General features: G+C 33.5%; 1 protein-coding gene across 1 annotated transcript; it reads left to right on the forward strand.

Moving 5' to 3' along the window:
• Positions 1–5,789: 5,789 nt before the first annotated feature.
• Positions 5,790–24,708, forward strand: LOC124372829 (DDB1- and CUL4-associated factor 13; the record flags this gene model as incomplete). The annotated part of the gene is given in 6 exon segments (XM_046831234.1): positions 5,790–5,993; positions 11,236–11,435; positions 13,399–13,593; positions 18,302–18,470; positions 19,955–20,102; positions 24,555–24,708. Coding segments are annotated over 6 exon segments (936 nt in total), but the record flags the coding sequence as incomplete, so codon positions are not given.
• Positions 24,709–24,873: the final 165 nt, after the last annotated feature.

Here is a 24,873-nt window from a genome sequence, read left to right on the forward strand (position 1 = left end):
TGTTTATACTAGAAACAGCTGATAGATTTGGATTTGTGACAGTCTGTGATTGTAGACTGTATACCATAGAGTATAAACTAAACTATTAAACACTGTATGATTAGTATAGGTAGAACCTGTTAAAATGTTCCTGCGTTCCTGTGTTCCAAGCTACACGTGATAATATGTTACAATTTAACATCTCATAACAATGTACTTTTTATACAAACCTTTATTTTTTGCTCAATATTGCGCGTTGTACACAGAACAAACTAACTGGTATGAAGTAAATTAACAAGTAGGAAAGAACATTATTGGGATCGTTTGAAGATACCCTGTAACTTAAGTTTAAGATGTTTAAGTTTATGATACTTTATTAAATGTTTGAGTAAAATATCCTTCTTAAGGAAGCATGCACTAAGAAAGTCTTGGTTTCAGACAACGTCATACGGTTGGCTCTAAGAATGTCACTGCTACAAGAACACGTGTAAATTTGCCTAATAATTTGCCTTAGACGTTATCCAAATAAACTAATTGAATAAGTCACAATTATTCATTGAGATAATAATTTAAATGTACCACAGACAATAATAATTGCATAATATAACTGCAATGATCTATAGTTTAACTGACCATGTTACAGTAAAGAGAGTGAGTCTGCTAATTTTCCTGACTATAGACTGTGTCCCAGTGAAAACAAACTTGAAAAAGGTAGTCTCTGATCACCTCTACAAGCCTGGAAAAAAATCAGCTGGGGTTGAAAAGGAAAACACAAAGGATGTCGGAATAGTTCGTTGGTCGGAAGAGGCCAAATTTAATATAGATTAATTCTATTTTATTATTATAGTAATTACCTCATTGTTATGAATTATATACTGTGAAGTAAAGAGTTAAGCAATTGAACATTAGTGGCAGTGTTGCTATACCATATGATTTACATATATTATAAAATATATTTCAAACAATAATGTTTAATTGCTTAAGCTACAGATAATGCTGTTTTATAAAGCATTTAACTTTTACAGGCAAGAAAAATGGAAGACCTGCAGCAGAAACGATGCATTAAGCAAGCTTTAAATGGAAACTTTCATAAGAATACACATCTTCAGATAGTTTTAATATAAATTTAAATAATTAAATCACTTTTACTCTGTCGTATAAGGAATTATTTTAATTTAATATAAATTCGCCAAGACAATATTAAATATTAAGTAGTTCTTAAATTTTTAGTTCTTTGGAATTTGACCATCACTATGTAGTGAGAAGCTAAGTTGTATATTAAATTCTGAAATATTTGTTCTATTTAATGTGAGTGATCATGGAAAATAAAGTTGGTTGAGTAAGACTAGAAAAATAATTCGGCAACCGGATAAACGGAAGAATACAGTTGCAAAACAGATGAGGTATGTTTAGGCATAATATGTTGAAACTTCTCATTATTCGTAGCCCAAGCTTACAATGGTAATTAGATTAAGCATGCCGTCGTCGTAGTCCACAAAATAAAAACTTGTCATTGAAATACATTTCAAAACGTTATTAAAGAGCATGTATGGTAAAAGGGTCCACCGAAACGTGTTGGAGGACGAATAGCTACAGTCTATTCAAATAATACTCTCCTGCAGCCTTGTCAGAGTTATATAAATGTAAGCACTACACTAAAGCTTTCAAGTCTTCAAGACTAAAAATGCGACAATTACTGGACTTCCACAATGAGTTCTATAAAATAAAAGTGAATGTAAACCAAGACGAATTTCTAGTAAATTGCATATCTACATTTCCCATCAAAAGGAGGCAAACTAAGGACTCAAGCAGGACACCGAGGACCTTACAACTGAAAATTCATATTAGGTACTTTGATGATTGCATCTATTTACCTGTCTGCAAACAAGCGTTTTTGAAAATATTAAACTTGACCAGAGCAAGAGTAGACTATGTTGCTAAAGGCACAATGCCTACTGAAAAAAGATAGGTGATAGTTAGTCTCGCTTTTACGAAGAAAGAAAGACATTCAAAGGATTTGTCGTGTCACTAACAAGTATTGAATCACACTATTATCGAGGCAAATATGTGAGTAAATATTTTCTTTAGAACTAAGCATCAACAAGTTGTAAAAAAACGTTCAATAAAGTTTCTAATGATTTCAAAATAAAGCCAAGTTACTTCAGGCAAATTTTTGATAGAAAACCACACGCCAAATTTCCAATCCCAGTCCCTGCTCCGGTCTCAGTCAGCCAAATGGGTGGTCTCCCAGTTATATGCCAGAAATTCGCCGATATTATAAAATGCCTGAGTTGCTAAACAGCGTTTTAAGCGAGTTTTTACTGCTTTAATCATTGGGAAATTATTAATAGAATCTGGCAAGCTGTTGACGAAATGTTAGGGCAAGTATTCAAAAACTACCGCCCTGTGTCTTCCAGTTTCGCAGTTTTCTCTGTCCCTCGCCTCATACCTATCAAGGTCTTAAACTCTTGCCAAGGCGCATTTAGATATACAAAACAATATGTGGTTTCCAAGATATATAGACTGGGTTGTGTCAACAGTTGCAGCATTTTGAAAGCTTCTTTGCACAACTCTCTGTGTTTTAAATTTGCAATAATTCGAATAGCTTTATTCTGAAGCCGGAATGCCCTCGTGAAGCCTGTGTTAGCACACGCTTCCCAAAGCACTACTCCTCAAGAGAGGAGTGGGTAAATGAGGCCATAATACGCCGGCATCAACACCTGAGCCGGGCAGTATTTAGCTGACGATCTCAAAACACAAGTGCCTAAAGGTTGCTTGGCACATACAGTATTGATATGATCATTCCATGTCAAACCTTGATCCAGGTGTATACTAACGAATTTTGTTAAATGAACGTCTTCCAGGAAGGAGTTTGCCAGCATTGCGGCAGGACCACACTGTAAGTCTGTAGGGTGCAAGTAAAAATTGAAAACAGGTCATATTAAGACATTTTTTGTGAGATTGATGGAGTTGAAATTTTGGACGCAATTGTTGAGATTGACAAAAGATTGGAGTTTCAGATTTGATTGTGTTTTTGAGCTGAAACAGAGTCGTATCATCAGGATACTGTACGAGTAGCCCGTGCAGTAGTCACGGCCCTATGTCGTTGACCTAAATAAACAAAACTAGGACTGGACAGAGAATTGAGCCCTGAAAAATTCCATAGCTCAGATTGATTGAAGTGTTGGAAAACTGGTTTGAAATTTGAACTTTTTGCGTCCTTTAGCTGAGAAAAGAGCTCAGCCATTTGTGGGGAACTCTTCGAACGCCATGTGATTCCAGTTTGTCAAGAAGTATGTTGTGGTCAACACAGTTAAACGTTTTTTATAAGACGAGAAACACACTTTTAGTGGAATTTCGACATTATAATTCCTCTACAACTATGTATATAAGACTCAACACTGCGTCTACGGTAGATGTACCCTTCCTGAAGCCAAACTGTTTATTTGAGAGTTGGTTGTGTTTATTAACAAATTGCAGCGTTCTCGTCAAAAACAGTTTTTCAAATATTTTGCTAAATTGGCAAGATTGAGACAGGCTGATAAATTTTAACAGAAACATTATCATTTTTTTTAATTGTGATTACTTTGTAAACTTTATGAAGAGAAGGGCTGTCCTGTATTTCAGAATACGCTTAGAGATCAAGAATTAGCCACTAGAACATCAAATTCAGATCTTTGATTTTTTACTGCGAGCTGCTGAATAATTCGCACAAGCTCTTTCTCATCGTCATGTGCCAAAACCATTGAAGATAGTGGAATCTGTCATGGGTGCAGTACAATGGGGACGATGCGGCCAACAGCCCCGCCTATCAGCAACGACGTAAAGAATCTATTAAAGTTATTATGAACATCGATCGCATAATCCACGAGTCTATCCCCAATATTTATTTTTATTGGTTTGTGTTTTCTGTTGTTAATGATGCCCCAAACAGTTTTAGAAACATCTTTTGAGTTTTGAATTGATTTTAAGACATACCGTACACCTTTGCGGCTTACATCATATTTCTCTAAGTTCTCTTGTAAATTTAGAAGAATCTTTTAAATTGCTCAATGGTTAATGTTTTTATAAATTTCGAAGTAAAACTTGAGTTTTTCTCTCGAAATTAAAATTCCTTGGGTGGTCCATTTTGTTGTATGCTTCCTTGGAACAAACTTCCATTGCTTTTTCAGGGCAGTATTTGTTAATGTGATAATTTAAACAATCGTTAAGTGTTTGAAACTGCTCAGTTGATCGAGACTATTTTAGAAAATTCCACTTTTGTTTTGAAAGAAAAATTCTTGAGGAGAGCGATGTTTTCTGACCTCGCGTCTCTTAATATTTTGGTAATTTTGGGTTCCCTTTGAATCTGACTTCCACTTATTATAACCTCTTGGCCACATTGCTGTGTTAACCACAGACACAGCGATATTTTGAATGTTGGAGATGACATTATCAATGATCTTTTGCGTTGTGTCTGTCACTCGGGTTGGTGGCTTAGCAAGCAATTGAAGACCAGACAACATTAAAAATATGCAAAGTTTTGTTGATAAGTGGTTGTACTTCAAGGTATTGATGTTGAGCTCACCCATTAAGACGAATTTACGATGGTCAGGTATGTCAGTAAAATTTCGAAATTTGAAAGAGTTGTCTTTAGTTGTCTACTGGGAGATCTGTAGATGCCAATGATGATCATTTTTGAGTTGTCTGTTTAAATTTTGACTCAGTTGCTTCGACATCTTTTTCAATTGGTTTTTTACCAAAAATTGGGAAAAGTTGAAATTGTGTTTGAGACAGATTACCACACCTCCTTCTTTAGAAGTTTGTCGGCAGAACGCAGAAGCCAGTTTGAAATTTGGAATGTTACACAGACCGATGTTAGTGCTGTTAAACCGTTTTCGGTAACGACACGAACATCAGTCTTGAATTCTTCACAAGTCAGTTGAAGTTCGTCAAGTTTGTTTGTAGCTCATTGGGCCTTTTGATAAAGCCTACTTATTTGTTTTGAATCTTGTAGTTTTGAATAAGTCAGGTGGTCTCCTAAAAAAGAGAACCATCTGCCTTTGTATGTAGATTAATCTGTGAATCAAAAGAGGATTTCACGCAGGAAGTCCATTATGGAGAGCCGTTGGTGACGGCCTGAGCGTAACTCTCATGGTGCATGGAGGTCGGTCTCGGTGGGGCGGTGAGTGGTCGTGGGATATAACCTTGACGATCAAGGGGATATAATCAGGGCATGTAATAATACAAAATTTCTTTGTTATGAACTTGAACAGTTCTTTCTCTGTACCCGACATTTAATATTGGTGTCAAAGATAGAAACCTAAAATTAGTACATCCCGCTTCCTGTTAGCTAGGGAACGTTGCAAACGCAAGAAAGTGCTGAAATCAAATTTTGTCACCGACTTTAACATTTACTTTCTACTCATTTTGTTGTACTTTTTGAACAGTACGGTGTAAACACGAAACATAAATGTTAATTAACAACTTAAAAACCATAGTTATAACATATGTAAATCTGGCAACATAGAATAAGAAACCACGCCATAGATTAATTTAAAATATTATAAATTAATTAATTCAGTGTACATGTCTTATATGAACAGCGAATAGTTACGTATAAAGCAAAAGTGTACAGCATAGCTGCATGCATAGTTGTAACACTAAATAATTCAATTCTATTAATAATAACAATTCAAAAAGTGCACACTAGTGTTGTATATTTTAGCCTGCCTAGTAATTGCCAATTGGTGAAAAAAAAAAATAAAAAAATGTTGTCGTGTGTTCACTTTTGCAACACTGTGATTGTTCCATGCCGTGCTTGTTTGTATTGGAATTAGAATAGAGTGATAGTTTCAGCTGACGTGTTTTTAGTATCTCGTTTGTTTTATGTTTTGTCCATGTTGAGTGTTTATTTTAGTTGTGAAAGTAGTGTTTAGGTTACATTTATCAGTTTAAGATCAACATGAAGGTAAAGATCCTGACAAGAAATCCCGACCACTACTTAAGAGAAACAAAGTCAGATATATTCAAAGGTAACACACTTATTTATGGTGAAAAGTTTTTAACTTATAAGTCACTAATAGTCCAACAAACTAATGGGTAGAATCAGCAGCCTACACTCGTTATTCGGTTGTTTTTATATAAAGGAAGAATTCGATATTACAATTTATTTAACAGAATATGATTTCAATTTATCACTTATAGTAATTTTAATGTTAACAAAAACAGCAAGAAGTAACTAATACTTTGAGACTTTGGAAATGGTGATGAATAATGAGGAAAATATGTGAGATGTTTCGTGTAGGGTACGATTTAAGTTTTTTTATATCGAAGAATGTAATCATCGATACCCTAATATTTGCATCTCAAATCCTACACTATCAATCGATATAAAAGTATCTATAGTCCTCAATAAATTAAAATATGAACTTTAATTAATTGTGATCAAACAAATTATTATAACCAAAATTAGGAAAACTGAAGACGACCATATTTCCTCCTCACAGTTACAGTTGTTTCTTTCCCACAAATTTCACATAGTGGGTTTTTCGTTACAAGTCCAACGTGTTGAAGTCACAAAAAACATGTCTTAGGCTATCATATTTCAAAGCAATGTCGTTTAGTTTTCTAAAATTGACTGTCATTTTTAATAATAAAATGTTACTTATAAATAATTGAAATATTACATTACGAGTATTATTTGAAAGTGTTTACTGCTGTTGATGTAGATTATTTAAGTTAATGGTTAAAAATAATTAATCAGTATCGATTGATTATATCTATGGTTATGATTAAGTAATATCGTTTGCCAATTTCGATATACAAAAACCGGGTCCACTTATCGTACCCTACCCGATGTTTCTCTCAAGTGAGGATATTTGTTTAAGTAGCGTCAACATGTGGATTTGGTAACCCATGGGGAGAATTCTATAAGGTTTCTTTGATATCTAGGTCTAGGCCATAGCCTAGTTGGTTTTGTTAGGTATCTATGAGGTTAACCGTCGACCCGGCAAATCATGAATTTGATGTTTCTAACGTATTTTGCTCATCCTCCATAACAAAAATATGTATGGTTGTATTCTGTTGCTAGGATAAGTCCATGTGTTTACTGGTTAATCTTAGTGTCAAATAGTAACACTTTTTTGGGATAATATTTGATTTAGCTGTGTTACCTAATTTGATCTAAAACCTCTGAATAGTTGCCTAAAATAGTGTATTATTTATTATTTCTAGAAAGTTTTCATATGGCCACAAACTATTTTATATCACACAAATTAAAACACATTTGAAATTTTAGATTATAGGCTACCGCAAATAGTCATTGATTTTAGGGGATAGGAAGAATTATTATTTCTGATTGGGCATTGGTAGACTTTAATAAGTGGCCTGCACCCATTATTTGATTGTTTTTACCGATTGTTTGGTTGCACTTTACTTTAGCCATGTCAGCTATGACAATATCAAATAACTTTTATCAATTTTTTTAAATGGTATATTTTGATTCCCAGAAAGAATTTTTAGGCAGTCGCGATCCATAATTGCACAATAACTGATGATATGTTGTGAAATTTTGGGTTATATTTCAAATAGTTCAGTAACCTAGGGGACCAAGGGGAATTGGGGTTTCTGGGTGGGGGATAACAAGCTAAACTTCAAACTTATTTATTGACACAATAGAACTCTGTTCAGTTTTTTGTGTAATTCTCAAATACAGTTGGTCAATAAGCAATAAATATTATATTTCTAGCAGTGGAGATATAAATAGATAAAAAAAACAGCATTTATCTAATATTAGCCTTTATAAAATATTTAGGAAAGCCTGTCTGTACTGAAGGGACTTCAGACCCACCAACCTTAGGTCTTTAGCTCATCAAGGTCCTCCCGAAGGCTCGGCCCGAAAGCTCTTTGAACCAAGTAGCTTTTTAAGTGTTTTTTAAGAGATTTTGATTTTAAGTTGTCAAGTTCCTTTAAATTATGTGGTAGCGAAAAACAATTTAGGTCCAAAAAAGAAAACTGATTAGGTACTTTGTTAACAACAGACAATATCTATCCACTACAAGATTTTCTTTGTGTCTTGTATTATAATTGTGTTCAAGAGCTGGACACGTATGTTTGTTTTTAGAGACAAAAATTTCTATGTGGTAAACTAGCAGGCTGGCGTGAGTGATGGTGTCACTTGATCGAAAGAGCTATCTGCAACCATCCCATCCCCTAGACGATCCTCAATATGTCCTCTTCTGGATGTAGAAAATTCTGTTACAGAAATTAGTCATAGTCATAGATCTTTATTCAAACCTGTAATATTATAAATACAGTCAGAATAGTGTCACAAATACAGATAGACTAATATCATCACAGATACAGGTTAACCTATCTAAAATCTTATGTTAACTTAACATAAATATTGTTAATTTAAACAACTAAAATCAACTCAATTTTTATTTTTGTTTAATGGCCCAAGCCCTCAAAAAATTCTTCAAAAGAATAAAATGATCGTGATATGAGATAATTTTTTAATTTATTTCTAAACGGATTGATTCCTTCAATTTTTTTATGTCAATAGGAATGTATTGAATAAATTGTGTACCGGCGTATTCAGTTTTCTTTTTAAACAGCTCTAATTTATGATTTTCAAAAATTATACCACTCCTAGTATTATATCTATGAGTGGTATAGTTAGGTATATTTTTAAATTTTGTGTAAGTTATTGTATCGTATATGTATTGACTGTAAACAGTTAAAATTCTTAATTGTGCAAATAAATATTTAACGGTTGCTTGCCATGGTAAATTTAGAATTAACCGTATTGATTTTTTTTGTAGTATAAGAATTTTTTCAAGGTTTTTATTTGAAGTAGCTTCATATACACTGATCCCGTAGCTTATATGGGAATGTATTAAAGAAAAATAAATTTGTTTTAAAGTATCCTGGTTACAATTTTGCACTACAGAAGGCGGAGGAGGGGATAATCAACACCAAAAGGCTAATAAAGTAGAAGAAAGTTTTAGAGGCCCAAGAACAGGTTCTACCTCTATGGTGCAGTTTGATTGTCGTTTTTCCTCTGTGCTCTCAAACTTGTTTGCCTATAGGCATCGTATTTGCACATCTGGTCATTAAATTATTTTTACCTGTTTCGTGATCAGTTAGATTTGCTACGTAGTAGATTTCATAATAAAGACGTTCTTCTTTGTGTTTTTCGTCGCCATTAGCTATTTTGTATTTGAGTTGGTTACAATAGATTGGTAATTGTTTTTGGTTACAACATTAGAGTTATTTTCTATAAGTGTATTAGTTTTACTTTTTGACAAAATGTTTGTTGATTGTGTTAGATTAAAAAGATTTGTACTATTTATAGTTAGACATGGAACTGCATGTTTCTTTTCTTTGTTTACATTGTCGTCCTCAATTTCTTTTGGTTTATATAATTTTTTCTTTCTTTTCTTCGGTTATATTTGTTATTTTTCCTCTCATTTTATTTGAATTATGTAACCGTTTCTTGTGTAGGCCAGATGGCCTCTATATATATACCACTTTTCTAGTTGGATCACATTGGACTAACTGAGCACTCAAGTGATCTGAGCTGGAATTTAGGTACTATCTCGAGAATGGTTTTCTTTTTTTGCTAGAATAACTACCAGGTAATTATTTACTTTAGCCAATTTGCAATATTTGTTGTTTTTTTTTTTCAAAAGAAAAATGCTTAAATATTAAATTAAAAAAACAATAGATTACAATTGCATTTCAAAAAGTTTTTTAATCTCATAGTACTAATAGATAAACGGAATAATAGTAATGCCTCTCGCCATCAGAATGAAAAAACATCTTGCAAGATAGTACCGATCAGTAAAATATAAAATTCCAAAAGTCGGATCACACTGAATCACAAATATTACAAAGTCACCTACCTTATTAAGCTTGTCTAAAATAACGAAACAACAGTGTATCTTCAGCTAGAGGACAATGGCCATTACAATTGTTGCACACGAAGAAAATGAATGTAAAATTTCATGTCGAACTAAAAACTACATGTAGTAGAACATCATTCAAATACAATCAAAACACTTGATAGAGCACCCACTACATATTGTTTGTCTGTAGATCAATAATTTTTTTCTCTTTTAAAAAGTAAATCCGTTGTTTTAGAAGCTTACTATCACACAAACACAACACAACTCGAATACAAAGTGGCTAACGGCAACAATAAAACACAAGGACCCTTTGTTTTGAAATGTACAATGCAGAAAAATGGAACACAATTATTTAGTAACGAGATGTGCAAATACGATGCATATTGGTAAACAAGACAGAGAGCATAGACTATGATTATAATAATAGTAAAATACATTTATTTTTAGAAGACTTTTACAAGTATTAATAACGTCAGTGTTTCAGCACAATGTCAAGTTTATTCTTATAACTAAAAATTACAGATAAATTATTATATTTTAAAATCATACTATTTGTATAATTAGATGTGTGTTGAGATGTAAAAAGAGTTGTTAAAACTACGCTATTGATTAGTTAAAATTAATTATTACAAATAAATTACATTTAAAACAATGTCATTAATGAAAATAAACAAACTAAAGTCCAACAATTAATAAAGTATTTATAAATTAACTAACAATAAAAATATATAAAAAAAAACTACTAATTAGAAATAAGAAATAAAAAGCATCTAATAAAGATTTGAGATTAATAACAGTAAAGACAAAAATAATTTTCAAGAAGCAATTGTCCAACTTCAAAATACTATTGAAAGTGTAAAAAGGATTAACCAGTAAGGATTAATCCATAGAGCTTTTTTCTGAAAATTAAGTCAGGATATTTATCAACCAGTGGCATTAATGTATTTAAAAAGTTTAATGAAACTACTTTGTGACTGTTTCATGGTTTTACTAAGATGATTAAATTCAATAACTAAATTATTTCAACTCCTGGTGTTATAGTTATGGATATAAGATCTGAAGTTTAAATTAACATGGATTATTGGTGGGAAGTGAAAGTTGAAATCTTTACGTTCAGTTACGATTTTTATTTGTCTCAGGCAAACAAGTTTGTTATTGGGTCATTTAGTATTTCTTATTATTAGTGTATTTTATGTTTCTTGCATAAAAATATATGATGTAACAATAGTAATATTGTTGTTGACTTTAAAAAAAATCAGGTGGCTATTTATAACTTGTTGACCTAGTTTATATTGCAAAATATTAAATAAATAATATAAATTGCTTGTTATTCAATTGCACTGAAACTGTTTACTTTTTCTTTTAGCTCCCCGCAATTATGACCCTAGTTTACATCCCTTCGAAGCTCCTCGTGAGTACGTTCGTGCATTAAATGCTGTTAAACTAGAAAGAGTATTTGCCAAACCATTTATTGGCAACTTGGATGGTCATAGAGATGGAATATCATGTTTAAGAAAGCATCCAACTAGATTGGCATTGCTGTCAAGCGGTGACTTCAATGGAGAGGTATGTAACAAACTTTTACTTATTTTACAGTATGGTTAACTAAATTGAAAAGCCCACCCACCTCTATATCGTCAATGTAATGATGCATACTCTTTGACTTTATTCAGTAAACTATGAATGACTATAATATTGATGAGTGTTCTATGTGACTTTTAAGAGGAAAATTATCCTAAAGGCAACTGAATGTTATGTATTCTCTCAGGTGAGATAGACCTTTTAAAAAAAATACAGAACACATTACAGGACTTAAATTAAGAAACTTTTAAGTTGTGCTAAAAGAAAACTAAACATCAATATCATTTTATATTCCAAAAGTAAGACAAAGGCAGCTTGGTCTGTGGTAAGAAGTGAGTGTCATACAAACAATACTATAACAAATTGTCCATGTCCAAAATTAGAGAAAGCTAATAATATAACTGGCTTAATAACATACCTAAATTTAATAGAGAAATAATTTAATTCCTTTACTACCAATGCAGATTGTTAATCTACTTTATTAGTAACTAGTTGTTCAACATTTAAAGAACATTTTTAGCAACTAGTCACTAGTTATCTAATAAATGGAGGGTTAATGAAGAATTAATAATGAGTATGAGTGACCTGGATATATAAACAAGAATTATAGTTTTACCAAAGCCATTGTCATATCATCAATTCCTCTTGAAAATTTGTTTTACAAAAGCCATACAATATTGTTTTTACTGCGTTTTCAACAGCTTTAAAAGAATCTCTCATTTAGTTTTTTGTTTTAATGGGAATGTCACTGTTTTAGAATGGTTTTTTGGAATTACTAAATTATTATCAACACCATTTACAGAAACCATTAAAAAATTGCTGACAGTGCTTGAATCTGATACAGTTTTACCATATGCAACAGTATTTATATTTTAATTTGTTTTTATAGCATGGTCAACTTCAGACTTTATAATAAGCTTAATCTATAATTTAACTTCTTTTTTAGCTGTTAATGTTTTTGTTTTAAATTAGCAATTTAGGTTCAATTTAAAATTTTTTTATTTCATCATCATTTGAAATCCATTTATTATTGCTATTTTTTGTATTGTTAATAATTTGGGAAAACTAGTTTTAAAGGCATAAGCAAATATGAAAAAGGAATGTTATATTTAGTTTCAGTGGTAGCCATTAACAAAATGGTGCAAATGGTGTTGAAAACTTTTACAGTCAAATAACAAAAATATTTGTATAGTTATAATAAATTTACAAGATACTAACTATTTTGCATTTTTTTAACAATTCAACAGTACTTTTCTTAATGAAATCTGTCAACGCATAAGTGACCATGATCCAACCTTGATCACTTTAGAGGTATGCTTGCTGCTCAAGCCAGGAGCAACAAAACATTTTGCCAGTTGAAAGGCATTAGCTGTTTTGCATTATTTATAAAAAATGATGAACATTTTATATTTATTTATAATTTATAATTTATTTATATTTTGAAATTTTTATAAAAATTCAAAAAAACAATGGTATTTTTTTTTATGAAAGCCATCAACGCATAATCAAGCACGACAACTTAAAAGGTATGCTTGCACAAGCCGGAATCAACAAATAGCTGTCATTTTTCATCTAGTTTTGATTTGTCATGCTTTATGTTAAAGTTTTCAATATAAGATTTGTATGTTTTGTGAAAGTATTTAATCCAATGTATCTGTTAATTCACGTTATTTTTTTAATTCAGTCTTAAAAGTTTGTAACTAATTATTTTGGTAATGTATGTGTTAGTCAGACACTAAAGAAAGTTAACAATAAAGAAGTATATTTAATACTTTACCTAAATTGTGTTTCAATTAATTGGAGGAGTAAGAATGTTCAAATGAAAATGAAATACGCTTAATATTACTAGAAGATTGAATTGTTAATTTCATGCCAGGAATTTAGATCATGTTTATTTCCTAATACATTTTACAATACATTAATTGTATTTAAAGATTCATATTTTCAGGTAAGATTATGGGATTTATCACAAAGAACATGTGTTCACAATATTCAAGCACATGATGGTTGTGTACGAGGAATCACCTTCAATCAAAGTGGAACCCATCTGTTGACAATTGGAGATGACAAAACAATTAAAATTTGGAATGTGGATGATAATTTTGATAAAGGGGAAGAGATCATCACCACAGTTATAAGTAAGGTAGGTTCATTTGATATTATAAATATGCAACTTGTGTGGTAGGCCTAATATTAACAATAAAACTTCGTAATCTGAAATCATTTCTTTTGCTTGTATTATTTTGATTACATTTAGAGTGCAAATGTCATTGTTTTCAATATAAAGGGTCTCCCAACAACAATGGCGGATTTAAAGTGTTATGAAACTACCATATATTTCCAAGCAAAATTTACAAAATGAAATATTAATCTTAAAGTACAGTATTTCCAATTACTTATATGTGAAAAGTTCCCACCTGCAGCCTGCTAGACAATAGACAATATCCTTTATTAGAATTTCTTCAAGAAATGTTACAGCGTCAAATTTAAGTCAAATTAGTATAATAGATAAGCTTCTTCAGTGTTATGTGGGGTCTCCCCAAGCAAAGAATTCATTTAGGGTGTAGAAAGCCTTGTCTAGCAGCCATCTCTGTAGCTTCCTCTTCATCCAGCACAGGGCCTCCAGCTTTCAAGTGGTCTGGTATCTTGTTTAGCATCTTCACTCCTGCATACAACGGTTTCCTTTCATACATGGCTGTTCTGTGACCTGGCAGCACATAGTTTCCTGCATATCTGGTGTTGTATTCATGCACGTCACTTTGTTTAGGAGGCTCTTTGGTCACACAGTAAAGGACAGTACTCTAGGATGTAGATGGAAGTGACCGTCAGGATGTTCAGGTTCTTGAAAACATCTCTACAGCTTTGTCTTGGACTTAAGCCTGCTATTACTCTGATTGCCCTTTTCTGCATACCCAGGACGCGGTTGAGATTGCCCATAGTGGATCCACCCCAGACAGTAATACCATAGCGTAAATGGCTTTCAAACAATGCAGTCCTTGTTGCCTCAGGGGTACTAGTTGCCTTGATTCGTTTTATGGCATAGAGAGCTGACCCGAGTTTTAGGCAAAGATTGTCCACTTGATTATTCCAGGATAAATTTTCATCAAGTATGACACCTAGATGTTTGATTTTGTCAGCTGCTGTCAGGTTGGGCATTTCAGATACTGTAGACTTTTTATTCCCAAATGACATTTGCTTGGTCTTACTTTCATTGAGAACTAAGTCATTTTTCATACAGTAGTCTTGTGTCATATTGAAGGCAATAAAAGTCTTCACTTCTAGTTGATCTACGTTTTCTGTTTGCAGTAAGCAGCACAGTGTCGTCCGCATAAATGACCATCTTACTGTATTCCTCTAGATGTTCTGGAAAATCATTGATAAACAGCACAAACAGGAATTGGCCCTAGGACAGAGCCCTGGGGAACTCCTCTGTTAGTCGGTACCAATTCAGATCTGACAGTATTTGTAAATCCTCTTGTGTGTTTTAGTTCTACCATTTGGCTTCGTCCTTTTTAGATAACTTGCAAACCATTTTAGTGCTGTTCGTTGGATTCCTAAATTTTGTAGTTTAGCTAGAATAAGATCATGTCCCAGGCAGTCAAAAGCCTTGCTTAGGTCAAGATACAGGCTGGTGATAGTGTTGCCATTTTCTATGTTCTCAATTATATACTCAGCAAGGTCTATCAGTGCAGTTGTGGTTGATTTTCCAGTAACGAACCCATGGTTGGCCGTCTGTCAATGATTGGTTTTGACTAAGATGTTCCTGGAGTCTTACTTTAACAATTCTTCTCAATAAGTTTGGAGACAAATGAGAGCAGTGAGATAGGTCGGTAGTTAGAAATGTTTTGTAGGTCCCCTTGCTTGTGTTTTGGAAATACCTTGGCTATCTTCAACTTGGATGGAAAAGTGCCCTCTGCCATGGACATGTTGACGATCTTCACTAGAGGCGATATTAGCTCATCTGCACATGTTTTTCAGGATTTTTTGAAGATATTTCATCAATGCCTGAGGATGTGGAGTTCTTTAATGATTGAATGGTTCTGCCTATCTTGTCAGGTGTTGTTGGACGTAAAGAAGTAAGAGTATTGTCTGTGGTAGCTGGAAGATTTTGAATTATTGGTGGTGTGTTATATATTTTGTTCTGTTTTAGTGTTTCCTCAGCTATGTTTACAAAATAATAATTAAAGCGATTTGCTACATCTGTAGGGTCAGTACATTTTATTCCATTGTCATTTAGTTCTATTGTAGGATTGTTGTCAAGTTCTTTCCTCCCTTTCCTCTCACTATTGATGGTGTCCCATATGGCTTTGGCTTTGTTTTCTGCTTGTTCAATGTATGCAGCACATGTTTCCTGCCTTGCCTTCTTTAATTTTTGGTCGTAGGATTTCTTTTTATCTGTGGCTGTCTTCTTGTCATCGGGATGGCCAGTTAGGAGAAATCTGTCTTGCGCTTTTAAAAAACTCCTTTTTAATTGTCATAATTTCTTCATCATAACCTCAGTCGTTTACCCCTTTTTTGTGTAGTTCGAGATCTTTTTTTTGGACATGCATCGTCAAAGTGCAAGCTGGAGCATTTGGTTGAAAATTAAAGTACGCCTCTTCCACATCATTTGCTGTCAAAACAGAATCCCAGGTAACAAGGGAGAGTTCATTTTTTAAAAAACAGCAGATTGTTGTAGTTAAAATTCCGTCTTGAAGTGTATGTCATTTCTGCTTTCATTTTTGGAAAGTCCAGTGTGCAGTATTGTCCTGTGTGGTCTGATAGACCTGTGTGAGAGACCAGTACTTTAATCCTGTCATGAATGTTTGAACACACCATATCAATTGAGGACACTGGAGGTCTCTGAGATTCTTGTGGCTGGGAGATCAAGTCTTCTTATGTTGTAACCAGCCAGTAGCGCATTTAGTACAACGGATTCTCTAGAGGCCTCATCTAAACTGTCAATGTTAATATCCCCCATGATAAGTGTGTCATTTCTCTGAGTAGGAAGGCTGTCGAGGGCATCTGCCAGAACTTGTAGTGATGTATCAAGGTCAGCACAAGGTGGTCGATACACTCCAAGCAGGAACAAGCTCTTTTTGTTTATGTGTATTTTTACTGCTGTTACCTCACATACCATTTCTAAGCTGTACTCTTCAATCTCTAAATTTTCAGTTTTGTTGGCTATATTGTTATGCCTATAAATAACAACCCCTCCTTTGATATGTTCTTTCCTTCCATATGCACTGAATAAGTGTGTAATCAGCCAACTTGGCATGGTTTATTACATTGCTTTTCAGTCCATGTTCTGTAAGAATTACAAAGTCCGGGTTAGTGCTATGCAAAAGGTGTTCCAGTCTTTCAATTTTGTTTGTCATCCTGTCCATATTTTGGTGGAAGAAGTTAAGCTGATTTGGAAGTTTACTTCTTGAAATTTATTTGAACTTGTTGTTTTGTGTGTAGAATTAGACTGTTTGCTGGGTGGGCCGAGTTTACAAATATCCTGGTTTTGAATTTGCTCGTTTTTCTTGGGTAAAGGTCTAAAAAATTCTTATTTTAATGTATTTGGCCATCCCTCCATTGTTTTGGTGGTGAATAGTTGTTTGGGAAATCAACCTGTCCTTGTGTTATTATGTATTGATTATTGTGCGCAGGGGTGAGTGGTTGAAGAAGGTTGGTCAAATGGATTTATGTAGTAGTCTTGTGAGTTGGTCAGTTTTTTGGTTTGGCTGGCTCCCACACTCTTCTGTAAGGGTTCTGGTCCGGTTTCAGTAGAGAGAGACCCTGTGTCACTGACTGGAAGATCGTTCAGTTTTTGTGACGAGGTTTGTCTGGATCCCCACTCTTCTGTAAAATCTGGTCAGTTGTCGGAGGATGACTCTGAGTCATAGGAGAAATCATTTCAGATGAAGTAGTGAAGTTTGGCAAGCTTCTTCACTTACCATGGCCGGCTTGTTAGCAGAGTCTACTGTCGCTTTGGAATCTTTCAATTTTTGAACTTGACAAATTTGACTAGTAAGTTGTAAGTCTTGTAGCAAAGTTCTCTATCACATTCTCACACACACAAGGCTGTATATCATCTACAACGTGATGAATTTACCCCTTGAGGACGTTGAGAGTCTGTAGACTATTGACATATACCAGCAAACCCTAGAGAAAGTAATACTAAAGGGTTAGACTGATTAGAGACTAGTTCCGATCACCAGTTTTTTTTTTTAATTACATGTTCTGGGAACTGTTTAAGTAGCGAACTGCTGTTGTGTGTCCAGCAGTACCGCAGGTCGTGCCGTCCTCTTTAAACCAGGTGTATTCCAGTTCCATCCCTTCTAGCTGGGGCTGTTAATATTCACAATTTACAGTCAAGGCGTCTTGATTCACGTTCCCAGAGAAGTTTGAGCCAGGGACTCAATTAGCCCAAACTGTATCTTCTGGTGGATATAACGGTGAATGAGTATGATTTTCACCTCCCCAAATTCTGAAGTTTTGCTTATTTACTTATCCTACTGAGGTAAAAACGGGCTTCATTGCTAATGTTTTTGAAAAAACTTAATTTTCATCTTGATTTTTAAGGACTTAAATAAACAAATTCAATCCGTTTTTACAGTATTTCTCAGCTTGATTTCATTTTAAATTTAATTTTGTTAGAGCACAAGCAAAGGTAAGCCTAACTTCTGACAATGCTGATTAATCCATTTTCTCGGATTGTCCTCCACACTAACATTTACAGCCTCAATATTTTAAGCGATCTGTCCAGGTACGCTCCTCTTATATAGCTTGCTATTAATATATAGTACTGACAATCTAAGTTCAGAACTGGGGACATCTATGGTACTATACCCAAATTAATAGAGTATTTATTACATGTGTTGCAGACAGTTTTGCAAAGCATCAGCTACAATCAGGGAGGTGATAAGTTCGCAACGTGTGGTGATGTTTGTCATCTCTGGGAGGAGTCACGCAGTGAACCAGTTCGCACCCTCTCGTGGGATGTGGACAGCATGCATTTTGTTGCTTTCAATCCTGTTGAAACACATTTGCTTGGTAAATCATCAGCTGTTTTATACTATTCTAAAGCTTTAACAAGGTCGTTTATGTATTATTAAGGATCCAACAGGATGTTTATTGAATTGTCTGTATTTTCGAGTTGTCTGTATATCTGTCTATCTGTGTGATAACTATTGATACAAGGGCATACTCCCACTAACAGTTTTAAGTGTTCAAGGTTTTTATTGAATTGAAATGTAATTCACATGAATGTTTAAATAATTTAAATTAATATTACGTAGAAAAGTTGTATAGAATGAATTATGCATTGTAAATTTAGTCCCACGGATTGACAGATTTGTTCTGATGATAGTACAAATTTAGATACTGAGTAAAGTTTCTAGTTCTTTAAAAGATTTAACTATTGATTCATATGATTATCTAGGTTGTTTAAATTATAAAATTTCTGCTTAATTAGAAAGAGATTGATAAAATAATGTTTTATATTAGTTCAGATGAAGAGGTAGGTGTGCACATGATCAGATTCTTAAGCAGACCAGTTGAGCGTAGCCTGAAGGGATTTTAAAAATAAGAATAGCAATATATGTTAACCAAGGACATGTTCATGTAAAATTTCAGCACAATCAGTCCAGTAGTATTTAAGTGATTAAGAAACACACACAAACACAGAGACAGACACCATTAGATTTTTATATAATAGTATGAATAGATAGTCACTACCTAAATTGTTCAAAGGATTTTTAACAAATTCTTGCCTTTTTAATACAACATTTACACACAATGCTCTTTCTTGCCAAATCAATAATCTTTCAAAATCTGTTTACTTGTTGCACCCTAAAATATTATTCCAAAACTGATGCTTGATTTAATATGGTTGATATGTGAAGTCAAATTATTTGAATACATCAACATTGCAAAAGTTTTTAAGCAATCCATACAACTACAAAAGTAGCAGAACCGTTGGTTTACAACATCAAAATGAGCATTTAAAGTTAAATTAATATCAATCCCAAGAACTTTTACGTTTGTTATTTGTTTTGTATCTCTGTCGATTTATTATTTTCAAAAAGTTATTTCAGGACCATCCAACAAATGTACTATACTTCTCAACTTTTGTTTTGGAAAAGTTGAGAAGAAGTTGACTTATTATAAAAAAAACATGTAAATTATCTAAGCTTTAAAAAGTAAATGAAAATTTAAACCTTTATGCTATAATAAAAAATGTAGTCAATTTTCATAATTACTTTTCTTAAAGATGTGGCTTTGAAAAAATTACTCTATTAGAGTAATAATTTTAACAATAAAGAACAAATGCATATTGATTTTATAGAGATGTTATTAAATTTATGTTAAACCTTAAAAATGCATTATCCACAAAAAGTGTTAACTTTAATTTTATTAATAACATTATTCTAATTTTATAGTATAAATAAGAGACAGAAATTAAATTGGTATACTTTACTTATTATTAGACATGGTTTTAATGAAAATCTTGTTGTACAACAATTTGTATGTTTCAGCTACATGTGCGAGTGACCGCAGTATAATTTTATACGACACAAGAGAGGCAGGACCAATCAGAAAATTGATTATGTCAATGCGGACCAACCAGCTCGCTTGGAACCCAATGGAGGCATTCACTTTTACATGTGCAAATGAGGATTATAAGTAAGTATTACAGTCACTTTAATGTTTTTTCAAAACATATTGAGATTAAATTGGTATTTAAATAGGTTTTTATATACCTTTAGTCAGAAAAAAATATAGTGCTTACGTGTGTTGATAACACGCAACATACATCATACATCATTACATCATTATCAAAGCAGTACTAAAATTGTTAAAATTTCAGAACAACAAAAATAAAAATTGTTTATGTAGAATATAGTTACAACATGTAATATGGTCTTAAAAAAGAATTAAAGAAATTTGAGCTTGAATTAACATTTAAAACCACCAACTAAATTAAAAATCTCCTAACATTTACATAAATATGACAGAAAAGCTTGAAAAAAGGAATGTATAGGATGCGGACCAACATTTACATTTACATATATCCTGGTCAAACAGGGCATAGTTTCAAAACCTGTTATAGTGAGCATAAGCCTGACCGAATGAAAGCCAGACAAAAGGTCTACCTGGTAAACTGTGACCACGCAATAAACAATATTATTAACAGACTTGAGGTGTTACATGTGTGTTCATAGGGTGGAAAATTAAACATGTTGGAAGAATTTGAGATATACCAAATCTTCAAAGGTGTGAAAACACTCTCTTCTCGATCAATTGATCCTTGCCTAGCTGATAACAACAGTGGTAATAGCGGCCGTGAATGAAATTACTTAATTCTGTTGAATTGCAGTCTTGTACTTGTCTACAGCCGAGCTGTACCAGTAGGCCTACCAAACGTTTTTGAAATGTTTTAAAAATATTTTAATTTTGTGCTCATGTATTTGTCCATGTATTTTTCATTTACGATGATGCCCAGTGCTGAAACATTTTAACAATGTACTATCTTGATGATGGTGTTGTAACATCAAAACGTAGAAGCACAAGATTGTTTGTTGGATGCTGACATTGTTTATTAATAAACCATTAACACATTTAATAACTCTTTTAATAAATTGTGCCAGAAAAATAAAAAAATTATTCCAAAGTAATCCCTATTTTAAGAAAAATAGCACCAGGGATATTTTTTGCTGGCTGACCAGTATTGATTCTCCTCTTCTTTTACAAAACATCTTTGAGCGAGTTGTTTGCATTCGATTGCTTAAATTTTTAGAAACAAATAATTTATTACGTAAAGAATAGCATGGATTTTTCCAACGAGGTCCACAATAACAGCTGATGTAGAATTCATAAAAAATATAATAAATTGATGAAGGGATCAAATTTATAGGCATTTTTCTGGACCTATCATGGACATTTGACAGTGTTTCTCATCAAGTGTCAGTTTATAATTCAATCAAAAGAAATGGAAAAAAGAACTTGCTTGGTTTAAATGCAGTGTATTTTAATGTGGACTATTGGAAAAGATGTCAGATAATTGTCCAGGGCTAGGCTGACTAGGCAATCCATAAACGATAATAAGAAGAAACCATGGAGCGACACTAATTCTCCTACCATCTTTGATGAATATACAAGGGCTATACAGAAAGTAAAAGATGTTTTTGAATGGTGCAGCAATGGGTGGGGTTACAGCCGCCATCTTGGTGTCAAATTAATCTGGCATTCAGTACACATCGAGCTGTAATCACATGCACTTTGATAGTGACTCTGAACTTCATGCTGTGGCAGATTTCTACAAAACTGGAATCGATAAAACTTGTGTCACATTATGAGAAATGTCTCAGTTTGAGTGGGGATTACGTTGAAAAAGTAGCCTAAGAGTGTAGTTTTTAAAAGTATATAATAAAATGTTCCTATTTCAGGTGGTTAATATTTTATTTAAAAACTTTACTTTCTGGATAGCCTTCGTATATTCTGATAGAAACTTATAATGGAGTAATTCAATATATATATTAAACCGGACAGAAATATGATAAGACATACCAAAACCACACCCATCCTCTATTATATTCTAGTGTATTCCTACATATTATTAGAATTTAGATATTAAATGTCCCCTCAAATATCTAAATAGTCAATACAACAATAAAATATAAATTGCTGATAGACGTGTAATCTCCTTCCTCTTGCCCACACTCCAGCACTACACGTTCAGCTCAGTTCATTCCTGTCTTCCCGCTCCCTATTAGTTAATTGCATCAGTCAGTGATCAATAGTCAGGCCAGTTACTTATCAGCAAAATGATATGTTTGGTCCTAACTGTAGAGTCAGTTCCCTGATATCTGTGGTGGTCACAGATAGGACTCGTTTATATTATATCATAAATGCTCTCTTACTATATAGTATTTCCCCATCTGGGTTTAAAATTGTTCAAGTGAAACTGAAATTATTGAAGCTATTTACTCAAATATTATGAAATGTTGTAGAGAAATTTGTGTATTTCTTTGGTAACTCAAATTCTATTTCACTCTCCAACTTCAGGACCCCAAAATATAAAGTCCATTTATTCTAAAATGGATCAGGAGATACGAGGGTCTTCCAGAAAGTAAAGAACGTTTTGTTATAAGTCAATAAAAACAAAAGATAAGAGCATGAAAATTTATTTATAAAATACTTATAAACTTACTCTATTTTTCTACAAAATCGCCGGAACTGTCAAGGCACTTGTTGTAGCGTGGGCACCAGTTTTTCTATACCGACGTTATACTGTTCTGCCGCCAAGGAATGAAGCCACGTTTTTACTCCTTCTTGAGGTCTTCGTCACCCAAAAAGTTTTTTCCACCTAAAAAACACTTTCAACTTTGGAAACAAGTGATAGTCACTCGGAGCCAGATCTAAACTATACGGAGGGTGTCCGAAGATTTGCCATTTGAAAGAATTGAGTTCTGCTTTGGTTCGTTGCACTGCAATGAGGCCGAGCATTGTCGTGGATCAGCACCACTTTCGACGACAGCATTCCGCGTTGTTTGTTCTGAATAGCGCGGCGAAGCCGATGCAAGGTCTTGATGTAGGCCTCTGAGTTGATTGTTTCGCCTCTCGGCATGAACTCCACATGGATTAGGCCTTTTCGGTCCCAAAAAAACTGTTGCCATCAATTTCCTGGTGTTCAAATTTGGTTTTTTCTTTCCTGTTTTTTGTTGGTGAATTCGAGTGAAGTGATGCCATTCCATTGACTGGAGCTTTGTTTCCGAGGTTCGATAGGAAACCCAAGTTTCGTCACCCGTTACGATGCGGTCAAGAAACGCATCACCTTCTTCGTCATACTGAGTCAAAAACTCAAGAGCTGCTCCCATCCGTTTAGTCTTGTGGACATCAGTAAGAATCTTAGGCACCCAACGAGCACACATTTTCTGATAACCAAGACGTTCAGTCACTATTTCGTGCAAAAGCGACCTTGAAATTTGTGGAAAAAATTTCCACTAGACCACTCAAAGTGAAAACGACGGTTTTTGTTGAATTTTTCCATCAACTTTCGCTGCCAACTCGTCAGTAACGAGTGACGGCCTTCCACTTCGTTCCTCCTCGTGCACATTTAGTTCGACCTTCCTTAAATTGAATGCACCATTTTCTCACTGATGACTCGTTCATCGCATTGTCACTGTAAACTGCCTTAATTTGCCTATAAATTTTCAATAGGTCGAACATTCTGTGCATTCAGAAACCGTATCACACTACGCAGTTTCACACTTGGCGGGATTTTCAATTAACGCCGCCATTTTAAAACTTTCACAGGAGACGCAAAACGTGACCTCACGGTACCGCTTACTCAGCTCACACTGAGGCAGAAGGTGTGGCTAACGAACAAGCTATCTACCGCGGTGGTGGGGGAACTGCGCCGCCCGTGATGCGCAATCGTTCTTTACTTTCTGGAAGACCCTCGTAGAATATCTTCCAGTGATCATCATTTATTTTCAGAAGTATTATGCCATTTAAAAAGGGCATGCCTAGGCCATACCTGTTCTTCATTAGGAAATTGTGTGCAAAGGCGGAGGTACCTGCTAGTTTGTATATATTTATATATATATATATATATATATATATATATATATATATATATATATATATCATCTACTAAACAAAATCTGGAAAATATATTACTCAAACAAAAAAGTTATACGACTTGCAAGGAAATTAAATAGATTCAAATGAAATCAGAATAATGTATTCTCAAAAAATAATAGCGATGGATATACATTATAATCATTATTTATTTGCTTACAAATATAGTTAACTTTATTTTGTAAAATAATATAATATTATTTATTTTTATTACTTGAGAATTATTCCCATGTGAGCAATAAAAGTTTAATCTATATTCACAAACACAAAGTTGGATTCATTCTAACTCAGATAATGTATTTTCCAGAGATGTAAAATAGCTGTTTTACTTAAGTCTCTAGTACGTTATAAAATTTTAAACCTGTATTAGTATTTTATCAAACAGGAAAGAGGAGGAGAATCTTTGTAGTTCAATATGGATTCTCTTACTTGTTGTATTTTACTTGATTAGACATTATCAAGATTAATTGCTAACAATTGTACTTTTTGCAGTTTGTACACATACGATAGCCGTAAGCTCAGTGTCGCCCTGAACGTACACAAGGACCACACATCTGCAGTGACATGTGTCGACTATGCACCTACAGGACAAGAGTTTGTGTCAGGCAGCTATGATAAGTCAGTTCGCATTTATCAAGTCAACAAGGTTAGCTGTCCACATTCCTGCTAATTTTTTAATGATTATAGATATAAAAGGCAACTTCCTAATAAAATAACAAGTTCTAATATATATATACATATTTATAGATATATTATTCTCAATTTATATATATATATATATATATATAAAACAATACTGTACATACATTCG

Source organism: Homalodisca vitripennis, unplaced genomic scaffold (assembly GCF_021130785.1).
Source record: "Homalodisca vitripennis isolate AUS2020 unplaced genomic scaffold, UT_GWSS_2.1 ScUCBcl_4091;HRSCAF=10035, whole genome shotgun sequence".
Taxonomy (NCBI): Eukaryota; Metazoa; Arthropoda; class Insecta; order Hemiptera; family Cicadellidae; genus Homalodisca; species Homalodisca vitripennis.